Source organism: Diabrotica virgifera, chromosome 10 (genome assembly GCF_917563875.1).
Source record: "Diabrotica virgifera virgifera chromosome 10, PGI_DIABVI_V3a".
Lineage (NCBI taxonomy): Eukaryota > Metazoa > Arthropoda > Insecta > Coleoptera > Chrysomelidae > Diabrotica > Diabrotica virgifera.
The window spans coordinates 60,899,523-60,916,357 of NC_065452.1; the positions used below are offsets into that span (position 1 = coordinate 60,899,523).

Here is a 16,835-nt window from a genome sequence, read left to right on the forward strand (position 1 = left end):
TTATAACGTTTTTGGGCACCAGGTGCACCGGAGGTCGGTTCTGATGGCATATTCTTGCCCCAGAACAACCCGAGTAGTCTGTTTGCATCAATTTAGTGTCTAAAACCCTCTAAACTCCAGATGAAGTTCCTTAGCAATGAACTTGGGCTCCAGGTGCTCCGGTGGTCGGTTCTGATGTCGTATTCGTCTTCAGCGACCCCAAAAATCCCCCGAGTGACAAAATCTGGCCCTTAATACTCTTATTTTGACATATTTATGCACTTTTTCGATGCATTTTATGCAGTTTAAAATGCAAATAAGCATTTCCACCCATTTTTCTATAGTAGACTTTTTTATTGACATCATCCTGAACATAATGCAAAAAGTTGCAAGTTTCTAGGTACTGTACATTTAAAAATCGATTTATTTTGTGCTAAATGCCCAGGTCTATTATCTGCTTTCGTCTATCTTGCATATCGTCGACTTACTTTCAAAACCTTTTGTCATTTTAGACTAATTTTGCAGGAAGGACAAAAAACTTTATGTATCATGCATCATTCTTGTGAATTGATATTTTATTAAATACATAAATATAATATATAATATTTTAAATAATATATAATATAAATACAATATTTTTGTATGATGGTAAACAATGAAATTTTCAAAGTGATTGCTTTAAAAACTCAGAAACAGTAAAAAGACTTACATGGTTTTAAAAGTAAGCCGACTATATTCGATGTTCTTTATATAAATATTATTGTATAACTGCTTTTACGATGCAAAGAGTACTTACTCGATACTTAAGCATAAGCTTCTTACTTATTCCATAAAAGTGTATTTAATGACCATAGCAACATTTATTTTGAGAGACGTATCTAGTATTATATTTAATTTCTCTACGAGTTCCACAAACCTAAATGTAAAAGAAACTTTTATATATAATCCTTCTGTATGGAGTACATGGATATTTTTAGTATAAAAACAAAGTGAAGTGGGACTTTAACGGGAAACTGAATTCACCACGACAAAAACATGTTATTCAACTCAGTAACATGATATAGTAAATAAAAAACACAATAGATCTCTGCTTTCTATACCCTGTGCCTGTGAATGCATTAAAGCTTCAGTATTATGTGTTGGATAGTAGCATACAGCATGGGGAAGCTATTGTAAAAACTGGACAAACATTCTAAAAGAAAATTTGGCGATCACAGTAAAGAAAAAAGACCACCAAAACATGTATTTTTAAAGCTTCATCAGGCGGTATTTCCACAATAGGAAACACTTTGTATATATTTACAACATTTCAAGCTGATTTTTTTAAAACTATTCTAGAATATTTTTACATAAATTAAATAACCATAGTCAGTATAATTCAAAGAATATTAAAAAACATTCAAGGCAGAAATTGAAATACAAGCCAACGGTAGCAAATTTTTACAGACACTTAAAAAAATGGATTTGGCGGTGGACATTAGAACTCTTTATTGGATCATGTGAAAAAAAAAATTTAAAAAGATTTTATTAGTTTATGAGTTTCTCGAGGTAACACTGTAAACATATTTATTATTGTGAAACAATATCTCGACAGCGTTACCTCACGAAATATCTAAAGTATGTAAAGAAAGTCATTTTAGTAAAAAAAATGTATGGAACATTTCAGGTGGATCGTTTAAGTAGTTTTTTTGGAGTTACAATGTTCACCGCATTTGAAACTTTTGCAGTTTTGAGGAAGTTTTGATAAATTTTATTTTCAATTTCTTTTTTGTCTGTCAAATCCTTAAGCGATGCACACCGGAATATGTTTTTTAATCACTGAGTAATTTAAAAAAGAGAAGGGGAACAGCTGCTGAACGTTTCTAACTACCCTCAAGAACGCTGGCGCGAAGCTGCTGTAAAGTGAGTCGAACGTAGGGATATTCAACATGCTGTATTGCCGGTAATTTTGCTCCGATAGATCTGAAATTCCAGAGAGTATTTCTGAAGTTATGTACTTTCATTTCTTATCATTTCTCACCTTAAAGAATAAAAAAATAGAACAATAGTTAAAAACACTAGTGCTTGACCAGTACATACTCCCAATTCTCACATACGCATACCTTGCCCAAAGCAAACATGGATAAAATAATGAAGACACAACAAAACAACTGGGTAAGAAATAATACAAAAGTCAAAGACGCAGGACAACATATAGCCAGGCTAAAATGGAGCTTCGCAGGTCATAACGCAAGACAAACGGGCAATAGGTGGAATACCACGATACAACAATGGAGACCATGGACAGGAAAGAAATCAAGAGGACGACCCCAGATGAAATGGGGAGATGACATTAAAAAGATAGGAGGAACGCACTGAAAACAGAAAGCACTAAACAAAAGCGAATGGAGGAAACTGGGGGAAGCCTATGTTCAAAATTGGACCAACTAAAGGGCAAAGAAGAAGAAGAAGTATTTTCATTTCATACCTCCTTAAGAAATGTAATATGTAAGATCAACGTATGGAAGATTTTAAACAACGATATATTTTTTTGAATATATAGTTATTTATTGACAGAAAAGGTGTAAACTCCTACGTGTGTTTTTTGGAATTCTGTAAGTTTTCAAATTAGTCAGTTTTACCTTTATAATTTTCCTTATTTTTTGGCATAAATTGTCTCCGTTTCTCCGACTTCTTTTCCTTCTCCGCTACACCTCATTTTTTCATCATAATGTATTTAAAAAGGCCTTTATTTTCTACTATGATCTTTTTAAAGAGTTCTTTACATTTTTCAGTTATGTGTTTTCCTATTTATTTTTCTTTGGTTGTTAGATTATTATTTATTAATACCGTTTCTCCCTTTAACTCTTTCAACTGACCCTTTTTTCATAATTCTATGTTTTCACCGTGTTTCGGCCCTAGTTGTATTGCTCCTTCTATATTTACTTCCTCGTTTAGGTGTATTCTTATAACATTTGCCATATCCTAATCTTTAATTCAGTTACAACACAACAATATTGTTTTTTTCGATACCTTTTTTAGCCTTCCCAATCTATTTCCACCTCATTTAGATGTTACTTTGTTTTTTCTAATTCCTTTTTTTTTAGCTTAGATTTTTAAAATTTTAATACCTCTTGTTTATATGCTTATTATTATTTTTATCGTTATCGTTATTTATTTATATTATCTTTATTTATTTCTCTTAGATCTTTGTACACTTGTCTTAGTAAGTAAGCATCACCTGCGTCGTCGCTGTCAGATTCTTCTTTTCTTTCTTGGCTAGCATGGGATCTTGTTGGTTTTTTACTCGTCTTATAGGAAATATAGAATCCCTTTCTTTCCCTTTTCCATAATCTGACGTATTCGCTTCAGTGGTTCAATAGCTCAGAGAAAAACACTGTATTTTAAGCTTAGAGCTATATATGTAGCTAAAACATGATGAAAGGTTGGGTGCGACGAACAAACAGGGAGCTAGAGGATCTGCATAACGAGCCAAGAATCAGTCACTTCATAAAAGCACAGAGAGTGATATGTATGGGGCAGGTGATGAGAATGGAAAGAGAGAGGATACCAGCGATGATCCTAAACGGGGCCCAATAAGAAAGATCTCAGAAAAGAAGAAATTGATGGTTGGGAAGAAAAAGCAACAAACAGGGATTAGTGGAGGAAAATAGTAAGCTAAATTAGTAGCATGATTGGAAAAGAAGCCATCCAGACCATCTGAGCTTCGTAAATAAATATTCACATGGTCTATTCTGCAGTCTGATACCTAAATGAGAACCAGGTGTCTATTAAATGCTATAGATTTCTTGACCGCATACTTTAGTATAACAAACAGACAAGACTCAAATAAACATTAATCAGTAACAAGTAATGAGTCATAAATGCTTATATATTCCGATTCGTGGACATGACGTGACATTTGGAAGATAACCTTATTTTACTTTATTTGAGTCTTTAGCCAATTTAAGTAATTACTTACGATTTGCCCTGTATAGAGATACATTTAAACACTATACCTAATATTTGTATTCATTTTTTGTCAAACTAAAGCTCTGTTTGTTTTATTCAAGATGAAGTTGTTGGAGTTGAAAATTGAACTGCTGAACAATAAGCAATTCTAATTACTTATCATATTTGGTTTTGCAGGTATAGACAGAAGATTCGCGTATACCAAACGAGACGTGAAAAACCTTGTCGGGGATCAGACACTCAGAAAATCAATCATGCCTCCTAAATCTACTTTGGGTCTTTGTATGTCTCTTTCTCTGGAAACAAATGGTAAGTGAAAATGTAATTTACGGTATCAAAGAGATCTTATAAATTATCTTTTACATTTCTGTATTACTGTTAAAGTTTTTTTTATTATTTTTAAAGATACGCAATAATCAAATTTTACTTTGAAGTTTTAAAACTTTGAAGCTATTTCTTTGTGGCATTTTTGTAATTAACTATTCTAATTGGGAAATAAGCCACCCCAATTAGGATAGTTAATATTAAAACTTTTGGTACATTTGACTGTATATATACAGATTTAATTGTGGCAACATAAAGAAATCGCAGAGGGGAATATAATAGACCTATTTAAAGTTATGACCCTATTGTCGAAAAACATAACAAAACTCAAATTTTGTAGCGTTGTATTCTGTAACATTTCTTGACGGTATCTTTCAGCATTTGGAATACCCTCGAAAAATATGGGTCCTACAGTACGTCGCTTGCTTATATCAGCCCAAACTCCAAGTTTCTGTGGATATAAAGGTGTTTCAATAAAATAATGTAGATTATCTGCACTCCATATCCTCATATTCTAAGATTTTTTGAACCCAAAAAGGTGAACAATGACGATGACAATGACCGTAACATTAATGAAAAAAGTAGAAGCCTTCGAAATGTGGGCTTACCGACGTATATCCTGGACCGAGTACGTGACCAACGAGGAGGTACTACGTCGGATAGGTAAGGAGAGGGAGGTAGGAACAGTGCCGGATTAACCAATAGGCAAAGTAGGCAGTTGCCTATAGGGTCCTTGGCCCCAGAGGAGGCCTCGCAGGGCCTAAAACGGAAAAATAATAATTCGAATTAAAGCAAAACTATAAATCATATTATGTTGAAAAATTCAAATATCACGTAATACCATAAAAGTGATGGTGGACGTATAAAACTACATTACAATGCATACTTTTGTTCACATAGAAAGCCTATGTTGTGAGAATAAGTCGCTATTGAATGCCGTTTGGTAGAACGAAACAGTACTGCCTATCAGTCTGCACGGTTTCTTAAAAAAGTAGTAATGACAGCAAGAGCAACAAATGAGTCAGCGCCCCCTCGCTACCCTCTCCTTCATCATTACCCATGCCTTTCGCTACATGCTAGGCAAACACAATGGTATCCAGGCTCATTTATTTACGATTAACAAACTTGCAATTTCAATTTTTTTGCTGCACACTCGCTTTAGTTGGAGTAAGTGCTGCTAAAAGTTACGTTGGACCCGTTGGAGCATTATCGTATTTTGGATTTGTTCAGTCCGCGTACATCTTTTTTTTAGCCTCCACCCACCGTTGGGAAGCTACGATCTAAACCTTGTCCTTGAAAGAACAAGCAGCACTAGATGGACTGCAAGCGCTGATGCAACAAGAGCTTTGTCTAAAGGTTACAACTTCAAATCTGCTCTTCGTACTCTTGCTGAAGCCCCTAACCAGAAAGCTGAAACAGTTCCTGAGGCTAAAGGCTAGGTGTTTGTTGCAATAAATGTTTCAACAGAAACATTCACATTGAATGAGTTCTGTGCAACAATTCTAGAACTCATCAACGCGGTCAGTAAATCATTACAGAGAGAAGAGGTTGAACTTGAAACTGCAGTTCAGCTTCTAAAATGACTTTTGGAATTCTTAAAATCCCAAAGAGATAATTTTGCTTACTACGAGCAGAAGGTCTGCGATCTACAATACTCTGAATATACCGACGAGAGTAAACAAACGCTAGCAGAAAAACTACATTTTGATGATGCTAATGCTAATCCAATGAAGTTTTTCTACAGGGAGGAGAAAAGTTAAAGGTTGAAAGGAATCTACCAATTTTGGATAAGTTAATTATTGAGGTGAGTCGTAAGTTGACAGTTACGAGTCACTAACTCAGTATTTGGTGGTTTGTTTGTTTTTCCAAAACTGAGTGATACTCAAATAAAGGTGTATGCTTCAAAACTACATGAAAACTATACTCATGATTTGATATCGAAACTGAAATTTAAGATAAACTACTCAGTTCAAATATTTTTTGGTCCATCTTCATAACTTGTAGCGAAAATAATTTATTTCTGCTTCATAGTATTTTTTGGTTATTTATGAGAACAAATTCGAATCGAAGTTTCGAAATTTGTCAGTAGCTTGTAAGATTTATCTTACGCTAATGGAGCAGGCAAAGGGTCATTTTAAAAAATTATTATTAAAAATTGTCGCCGGCACAAAATAGACTAGCATTACCCTCAATTCCACGAGCCGAAGGCGAGTGTCGTTATTCATCAGAGTGAGTAATAGCCATTACATGTGAGTAGAATACTATACTTTCTCTACGACCTTCTTTGTTTTTCATTAGAAAAATTATTATACCTTAAAATTATTATACTAAAATATTATAACTTTTTATTGCAAAATTTAAGCAAAATTATATAAATTAACAGTCTCTTGACTATTTATTTGTTTTTTTTTCTTCAAGCAAGAAGCTTTACAAAAGGAAACAAGAATTTAAGTATAAATCTACAAAATGTCCACTAATATAATATAAAACGAATACCGCTCGGAGATGGAGGGGGTTATCCGAGCTTTTGGAGGGAAAAGACAAAAGTTTCTTAAGGGGCCTCCTAGCTTGGGTTGCCTGGGACCTCAAGATTTATAGTCCGGGACTGGGTAGGAATAACTACAAATAAACGAAAGTTGGAATACTTGTGTCACTTTATGAGGCACAGTAAATATAGAGTATTTTAGCTAATTATCCAAGGGAAAATAGACTGCAGAAGGGGTCCAGGGAAGAAGAGACACGCATGGCTCTAAAACTTGCGGCAATTGTTCGGATTGTCATCTGCCGAACTATTCAGACCTGCCGTAAACAAAGTCAGAATATCCATGTTAATAGCTTACGTTCGGAACGGACATGGCACATGCAGAAGAACATAGCTATTTAATTCTGGTTTATTTTATCTTTCATATGTTGTTTCCAAGCTTTTTCTTCACTTTTACTTGCTTTATGTGTGCTTTTACGTAGTCTCGACTTTTTCTTTATACGTTTAATCCACTGTATTATATTTTAGGTATGGGTCTTAGGGTGGGCCGAAAAATTTTTTTCTGTAAAATAACAACACCTGAGGTCAAAAAAGTTGCGTTGTACTAAAACACAAATTTAAAGCCCAAAATGAGTAGCTAAAAATATTTTTCTCCACTCCCATAAAGGCTCTATATTATTTTAATATAAAATGTCATTGTGGCAGTGGAAAAAATAAAAAAAATTAACTTTTTCAAACACATATCTTCATATTTTTTTATTATCTAATTTTTGAAACATCAGGGTTATTTATTTTGTACCCCAAAAAAAGTTTAAATAAAATCTGTATTGTTGTGGCTGGTTCATGTGTATACGTTATCTTATACTAACGTATACTTTATTTGGCTATGTCGCCACTAAATAATAAATAGACAAAAATTAATTTAGAAACCTACTTCAAAAAATGTGATGATATACTCAAATAAAATATACGATAGTGTAAAAAAGTTAACATTACCAATCGTTATTTCACTTCTAAAATAACGTAACCTTGGACGTCAACGCTTTCGTACTGAACGGTACTGTCATAAATACAGGCGTAAAGGAGGCATTATACAGGGTGTAACAAAAATACAGGTCATAAATTAAATCACATATTCTGGGACCAAAAATAGTTCGAATTAACCTGACTTACCTTAGTACAAATATGCACATAAAAAAAGTTATAGCCCTTTGAAGTTACAAAATGAAAATCGATTTTTTCGAATATATCGAAAACTATTTGAGATTTTTTATTGAAAATGTATATGTGGCATTCTTATGGCAGGAGCATCTTAAAGAAAAATTATAGTTAAAACTTTGCACCCCATAAAAATTTTATGGGGGTTTTGTTCCCTTAAACCCCCCCAAACTTTGTGTACGTCTCAATTAAATTATTTTTGTGGTACCATTAGTTAAATTTAATGTTCTTAAAACTTTTTTGCCTCTCAGTATTTTTTCGATAAGACAGTTTTTATCGAGTTGAGGCTTATTTTTTAATATGTTTACATAAAGTTTTTATGGGGATTTTGTTCTTTTAAACCCCCCAAATGGTTGTGTACGTTCCAATTAAAATATTGCTGCTGTACCATTAGTTAAACACAGTGTTTTTAAAACTTTTTTGCCTCTTTATATTTTTTCGAGAAGGCACCTTTTATCGAGATATGGCTTCTTTTTTAATACGGTTCAAAATATAGCTAAAAATGCAAATCATACATAAATTTTCATATTATTACAAAGTCTCCATAATCGTACTTAACCATATACAAATATGTGGTGGATTTGAAAAATATTCAAAATATCTCGATAAAAACTGACTTTTCGAAAAAGTACTAAGAGCCAAGAAAGTTTTAAAAATAATGTGTGCAAGTAATGGTACTACAATAATAATTTAATTGGAACGTATACAAAAGTTTGGGGGGGTTTAAAGGAACTAAACCCCCATAAAATTTTTATAGGGTGTCCAAATTTCACTCTAATTTTTTCTTAAGATGCTACTATCATAAGAATGCCATATGTCCATTTTCAATAAAAAATCTTTAATTGTTTTCGATATATTGGAAAAAATCGATTTTCATTTTGTAATTTCAAAGGGTTGTAACTTTTTTTGTATGCACATTTGTACTAAGGTAAGCTAGGTTCAATCAAACTATTTTTGGTCCCAGAACATGTGATTAAATTTATGACCTGTATTTTCGTTACACCCTGTATTGTTACCTACTGGAGAATAAAATCGAAAGGTCCCTGCAGTGGTTTGTCTGCCAACAAGTTGCCTATAATACATCAATTTGAACACTGGATAGCAGTACCAGTGGACCACGTGCATTTTCGGGCCTCTTGGAGAACGACTGTATGTTTGCGAAACTCTATCTTAGCTTCATTTTCAAAAGTAGAATCATCAGCTGACGATTTCCGCAGTGACGATCTTAGTTCATTCTTGATGGCTTACCACTGCTTCCCGCATCTTTCGGTTATATGTAGCAATCGGAAACCCCTCGGAAAATTTACAAATACTAAGCCATTTTAGAATAAAAGTGTATGCGCCCCTGTGGTTTTGCATTAAGACTCAACCATCATGACTTTATGGTGCAAGACATCTATTGAAGACAATATGACTCTGACAAAAATATTTAAGGAAAGGGATACTTTGGCAGTCCAGAGAATATTATTTTGATTATGCTATTATTTGGTGAACGTAAACACATAAGACAACTGGGATTTTAAACAATTTTTAAGAGGAAATAATTAAATTACAAAGATAAGCGATATTTCATAGTAGCAGAATTATTTTTTTATGCGCTAAGGAATACTTTGAGATTATCGACTGTCAGAAAGTTTTATGAACAGAGCCTCGTGTAGCTATGAAGCTATCAAAAGACCAACTAAGGGAAGTTGTTGAAAATCCCGACACCAGTCTTTTGGCATATGTAACAGCACACCATTGTCACACACAAGCGGTTGAGAGGGCGTATTTTCGTTTACTTTTTGTGTTCAAACGAAAGTCAGCTTTAGCTCAATTTATTTTTTTTGTATGCAAAAAAATCTACCATACAAAAAAATATAGTTTTTTTCAAAAATCCTTAGTTTTATATAGCTCTGTGGTAATGGAAAAAATTATTTATCGGATAAAAAACATACTATGATGGGAGTTATCTTATCAAACACGTTTTTTGGCTCAGGCGACCATAATAAATTAAAAAAAAAAAAAAAAACGAATTTGACATTTATTAGATGATTAGATTTTTTCGAAAAAATCTCATTCTTATACAGCTCTGTGGCAGTGGAAAAAAATAAAATTAATTATAAAACAAAACACTGTGAATTAAGTTATCTTATCATATATCTTTTCTGGGGCCAGGAAACTTAATTAAAAAAATCAAAATAAAACACATTACTCAACGGCCGACTCTACACTACATAAATAAATAAGGTACCTATTATGATAATATCAGTGGCGACGCGTGACTTTTTCTAAAGTGTTACCAAAACCAGATGTATTTTATAAATATTTTTATATATACAGTGTTCCCATACATCAAAGTTTGTCCGACTAGACACCGTGAATTTTCAGCTTGCTATTAATCAACTTTTTTTTGGTACGCGCGATCCAGGTCTATCATAAAAATAGATGAAATACAGAAATAAAATTAAAAAATTAAAAATTTAAAAAATTATATAAAGTATCTACAAACTAAAAACATATTTGTTGTTTTTAGGTAAAATATGTATTATATCACCTTTATACTTTATTAAAAAATCCAAATTGTATAATTAGTATACTAATCAGTACATTCATTTGTCATTTTTAGCCTAAAATATTAAATAATTTTTATTTCATTGATTATACACTACAATGTACTGTATAATCAATATTATTATATGTCATATAATAATGTTGTTGTTAATTAATATATTTCGACAAGTAATTAAAATCGATTAATATGATTTATATAGGATAAAAAGGTATAGATGTGTTATCTGTATAGTAAGCAAGTACAGTTACAAGTTATAAACAAATAATTAATAATGCATATCATGCAATAATCGAATCCAAAGGGCCGGTACGGTTAACTAACCGGAATTTAATCGAGAAAATACCGGCCCTAAGAATAACAGACTTCATAAATGGAATTATATTATTACCTATAATTATAATAATAATTAAAATTGCATTTATTAAGTCTGATATTCTTACGGTCGGTATTTTCTGTCCCGATAGACACCGGACCTACCTAACGTCACCAAATTAAAATTTGGTAACACGAATACTAATCCACAGCGGCTTCAGAGCCAACGTGCCCGCAAAATTTTCAGAAACGATCCAGTCCTGACCGATACAAAGATCCTACCATCGTTGCCACTCACAGAAGTGGTAAATAACGGCGCGGCGCACGGTAAGGGCACAGTATATGGAACCTCTTTATACTGTGGTAAGGGCGTATTATAATAACGTGCAACCGATTTTACATAAACTCGCTGATATTTTCGTGCGTCTAGTTGGCTATTTTACTGAATTAGGTAGATACTATTAACAAATATTTCTATTTTTAAAAAATATAAATGGAATTATTTTATAGTAGTCATAAAATATTTATTTGCAAATTTCAACTGTTACCAATGGTAACAATGGTTACATGGACGCTTCGCCAGTGGATAATAAAATATAATTTCTATATTTTTATTATTATTTAGGTATTAGATCATGTAACAATGGTAAATAATACGCAAAATAACGTTTTCATGCAAACCAATTTGATACAGTGACGCTTTAGTTGCCCTTATTTAGTAATGTTAAATTACTTTTAGTCTAGTTGGCAAACTTCAGCTAATGAGAGCTGAAAACAAGCCCCTACTCTTGTCAAATGCAATTCTGGACTAACTGAGGTCAACGTAATTACCCATCTTATGCTCGGCCAGAATAAAGTTGTCTAAACAATTTGTAGTTTCATTTTTTGGAACATTCTGCAACTTTAGATAAACAGAATGGATTTCTTAAATACGTAAATAATTCAACTGTGGTATTTAACCCCATTGTCCTGTTCAGGTCTATTAGACACGAAAAAAATCATTTATAGATTATAACACTGCGTAGCTCTTTGGCGTTCTGTAACTTTCCTACATACACACATCAAAATAATCTAGTGGACACCTATATTAACAGCTTTAAATCAATGTTAGCTAGCAGCAAATACAAAAATAAATGTATGATTTTAATATTTATTGTTGTTTTTTCGATTATGGTAATGCTGAAGAAGAACTTGGACGGTAATGCTGAGAAGAATGGCTGTAAAAAATAAAACAAAACGTTTTCAGTATGCGTTTTTGTTTATAAGATAAGAAGTAATATTTCTTTATTGGTACTTGATTTTTGATGTCTATGTGGATTTTTATTTAGTTTTGCAATTGCCAATAATGAAGAGACACCATTTAAATTGCGAAATGCAGTGGCGTGCTCTCGGGATGCTTAGACCTGGCAGAAGTCAAAGAGACGTGGCTGAGGTCCTCCACACAAACAGTAATGTCATTAGTTGTTGGTGCTTAAAGTTTCATGAAACCAGTAACGTTGCTGAACGTCATACAGGCCGTACAAGGGTAACCAACCAAATTGAAGACCGTTTTCTTAGGTTGCATGTAGCGTTACCAGGTGTCCCGATTTGCGCGGGACGTCCCGATTTTCAGGGGTCTGGGGCCGCGTACCGATTTTTACCTGATCGGGACACTAAGTGTCCCGATTTTCACCCACGAAAACCAATTTCAGGAGGACTTGCAGTGAATTTTATAAATATGTTATAAAAACAAGGCACTCCTAAAAGCGGCAAAATCGAATGAACAATACAATTTTAATAAAAAATAAATAATTTACTAAATCTACGATTTTTTTTGTAATTTCGACCGATTATTATTATTACGTAGGATTAAATACAGATTCTAGAAACACCTTGTAGTCCAGTAAATGAACGGAAAATACGGCGATACCGTGTAATTTTCACGATCAACTCCGAATTGCATGAAAATTTGGACGGCTTGTGCGCCATTAGTTGCTTTTACTCGGGGGGTGACAGTCACCCCCCGATAGGTATTTGAGGGTGAAAAACCGCTCGTTTAAAATAAGTCCGGAGTTGGAAAAATGGACTAATTCTAAGCAATTTTAGTTCTACAGAATTTTTTACTCTACTCTTTACAGAGTTGTTTACGATTGAAAATGTTTATTTTTCGACAAAAAAATCATGTTTGCAGAAGATTTTCACAAATAACTCAAAAAGTAAGTATTCGATCGAAAAAAATATTCTTAGCAAAAATGTAGCGTAATATAAAAAAATGAACAAAAATGTGAACTCGTAAAGTCTATAGAACCAGCAAAAGTAAAGTTGTAGCTCATGAAAAATACGTTCTTATTCGTCAAATTCCAAATTAAATATTTCAACGTGAAATAACCAAGAAATGAAGCACTTTTCGGGAAAACCAATTAAAACTTTTCTAATAAAGCTTTATTTTTATGTTTTAAAAAAGTTTCGAACATCAAAACTAAGCGATTTATACTCAAAATCAAGTTAACTCCTTTTTTGGGTAAAAAATCGTGAAAATCTCTCATATTTAGCACCCCAAATGAAATTAATCGTTACCGCTTTACAAACAATTTACTTTACTTATTATATATTTTTTACATGATAAAAGGGCCTAAAAAGTCACTAATCACGAGTGTATGCAAAATATGAACAACCAATTTTAACCAATTTTTGTTTTACAGAGAAACAAAATGAATCTATCATAATGATAAAAGCAAAACCTACCTATTTTTTACTCCTTGAGATTTTTAATATCCCTAATACTCTTTAAATTATTTTGAAAAAAGGGCATTTTCCAATATTTGAGGAAAATTTATTTTTACTATAAAACCAATTTTTTTTTCAAAACTAAGCACTCCCACTGGTAAACCTTACAGATCGTATAAACAATACACATATAAAGTAAATGGTAAAGGGGAACGATTAATTTTATTTACGGTGCTAAATAGGGGGAGATTTTCACGATTTTTTTTTTAACAAAAAAAGGAGCCAACTTTAATTTGAGCGTAACTCGCTTAGTTTTAAGACTGCTAGAGACTTTCATATACAACAAAATTAAAGATTTTTTTAAACACTTTAAAAATTTTTAATAGGTTTTGCCCGAAAATTGCTTAATTTTTTGGTTATTTCAAGTTGAAAAATTCGATTTGGAATTTGACGAATAAGAACGTATTTTTGATGAGCTACAACTTTGCTTTTACTGGTTTTATAGACTTTCTGAACATACAATTATTTTGCCTTTTTAAAAGCTACATTTTTTCTAAAAATATTTTTTTCGATAAAATTACTCGAAAAGTATTGACTTAGTTTAAAAATTATAAAGAACAACAGTTTTTTAGAGTTAGTCAGTTAATCCATTTTGGGACTTACTTTAAACGTGCATTTTTTTACCCCCGAGCAGGGGTAACTGTAACTGTCACCCCCCAAGTAAAAGCAACCAACGGCACAAGTTCAACTTTGATGTAGACAGTAAGTAGAACCTAAAACCAGATTTTCATGCAATTCGGAGTTGACTCTGAAAATTGCACTCCAAAACGGTCATTGTTGTTTATTTGTCCCGATCTACAACCCTAAATCCCGATCTGTTTTTGCTTATGTACCGATTAAAAACAAATCGGACCTGGCAACACTAGTTGCATGTTTTACGAGATCTCACTAGAACTGCATCACAATTACAAATGAGGCTGCAAGAGACCCATCAAGTGTTTTTAAGTTGCCAAACTATTAGAAATAAACTGAATGAAGTAGCTTTAGATGCTCATAGACCTGTGAGAGGGCCTGTGTTATCCAGAGGAAATCGTGCTCGTCGACTTCAGTGGGTACAAGAACAAGCAAATTGGGTTAGACGTGAGTGGGCCTCCTTTTTGTTCACAGATGAGTCTCGATTTGGATTGGCACCAGATACGAGACTGACAAGAATTTGGAGACGATCTGGCAATGCTGAACGATTGATCGCCGCGCAGGAGGTTCATAGTGAGCAAGGCGGCAGTATAATGGTATGGGGTGGCATCACTCTTGGTGTAACAACCAATCTCGTTTGTCTGGAACGGTTTATAAATGCAACAGACTACCGCGATATTATTCTCGAACCTATTGTTGTACCCTTTCCACAACAAGCTGGTTCCCAATTTCAATTAGTGCACGACAATGCGCGTCCACATAGTGCCAGGATCTTGCAATCATTCCTCGAAGATATTGAAATTGAGGTTTTATCATGGCCTGCACAATCGCCAGATTTAAACCCATTTGAGCATGTATGGGACATATTGGGAAGATGCACTTTACAACAAAATATTGCGTTCAATACAAGACAGCAACTGTTTTGAGTTTCTTTCAATGGAGTGGAGCAGAATACCGCAGAAAGACACTGATTATGTGATCATAAGTTAGAGTAGATGTAGGGCAGTAATCAAGAACCGTGGAGGTCATACACTATACAAACTTAACCTAAAGACTACTTTGTTGGAAGTTGAGAGACAATAAATTAGTTTTTTATTTTTTTTTATGTTAGCACCTTTTGACTTATATGGAGCTCTCTCTTAATTTTTCGAAGAGAGATTGCTATAATTCTAAGAAAAAATGATTATTTTATATTCGGGACACTTGTTTATAACTTCTTTTTTAAATATTTGAAATAAATTATTGGAAATCCGTCTGTAATCTCGCATTTTGTTTTTGTCCCCTAGATCTAGATTATTTTGATGTGTGTATTATATGAGGTCTCTCAATTACATCCGAGATAATAACCAACTTCTTGATCCTTTTTAATAAAAGTTAAATTGTTATCTATGATATTGCAACGATTTTAAACTTAATTTATTTAGTCTTTATTTTAATTTATTGACACTTATTTTTAATTTATTATACTAAATACTGTTTACACTAAAACATCATTTATATAATACAAAGTTATCTCCAGACAATACTAGGCGATTATCAGACTTTTCGATACAATTTTTAAACTTCCGACTTAAAATCATCCAAGTAATAATCTTGTCTTATTCAGACTGATGTTACAAATGAAATATCTTGAATTTTCTAGAATAACGGGACCCTTTCGTAACGTAAATACCAGCTCATTTGGAAGAGTCTTTCTGGAAAAGACTGGTCGGTTTACTGCTAGGATGAGCGAAATATCGAGAAGGTTTGAGAACCCCAGTACCTCTCGCAGGTAGATGAGTGCTGTTTACTTAGAGTTTTATTAATAGAATTTTCTAGAAGGTCATTGATAGGTAGCTAACGTAACGATATGTACGGGTCGTAATAGGTTGGTTGTAGGTGGTGCCCAATTATTTTATTGATATTTATTTCTAACCTTCTTTGGTTCTTGTAATATTTTTATTTTAAGTTACATGTCGTGTTTCGTATGTGCCAAGAACCATACCTAGGTATATTATATCAGCGTAATCTAGACCTTAGAGTCTAATTGTTAATCCCCAGTAAACTTCTTAATTAGGGTTTACCTGTGTTAGTACGCAGTCTAGTAAAATAAAATCAGTCATGTTAATTGAAAAGACGAACATTTCTTAAAAAACGCTTACTTTGATCATTTGATAATCATTTGATCTTCATTGAATAATATGTAACAGAATTTCCAAAATGGAATTCGAAACGTCAAAATAAACTTATTTTAAAGTCTAATTGTGGCTTATTCCCAATAAAAATAGTAGATTGTATTAATTTCTTAGTTTATTTAATTTATTTTATTTTATTTTAGGTACAATATACAGTGCTAAATTCCTCGAAACAGAGAAGAAAAATGCCAAGAAGTTTGCTACTGTGTTAGCAAAGTCCTTAGCGAGGAGAGCTATGCCTACACACTGCGTCGACTGCGAGTGTACTGCTCCTAATACAGGAGTTTCCTACATGGAATGTTCTCTTTGTACGATGGCTAATTCAACGAGGTTCAACTTTGAGGTAAGCATTAAAACACACATATACATAGTATGTACAAATGAATACGTAATATTTAGAAAATCTTTTAATGCTATTTTCGCAATTGAATATTAAAAGACT

General features: G+C 33.0%; 1 protein-coding gene across 1 annotated transcript in view; it reads left to right on the plus strand.

Moving 5' to 3' along the window:
- The window catches only part of LOC114337267 (uncharacterized), a 721,645-nt gene that overhangs the window by 688,309 nt on the left and 16,501 nt on the right, over positions 1–16,835 (plus strand). The window contains exons 54-55 of the mRNA XM_050641250.1: positions 4,108–4,239; positions 16,537–16,736. Coding sequence (XP_050497207.1) covers positions 4,108–4,239; positions 16,537–16,736 — 332 coding nt within the window. The remainder of the gene's footprint in view (positions 1–4,107; positions 4,240–16,536; positions 16,737–16,835) is intronic.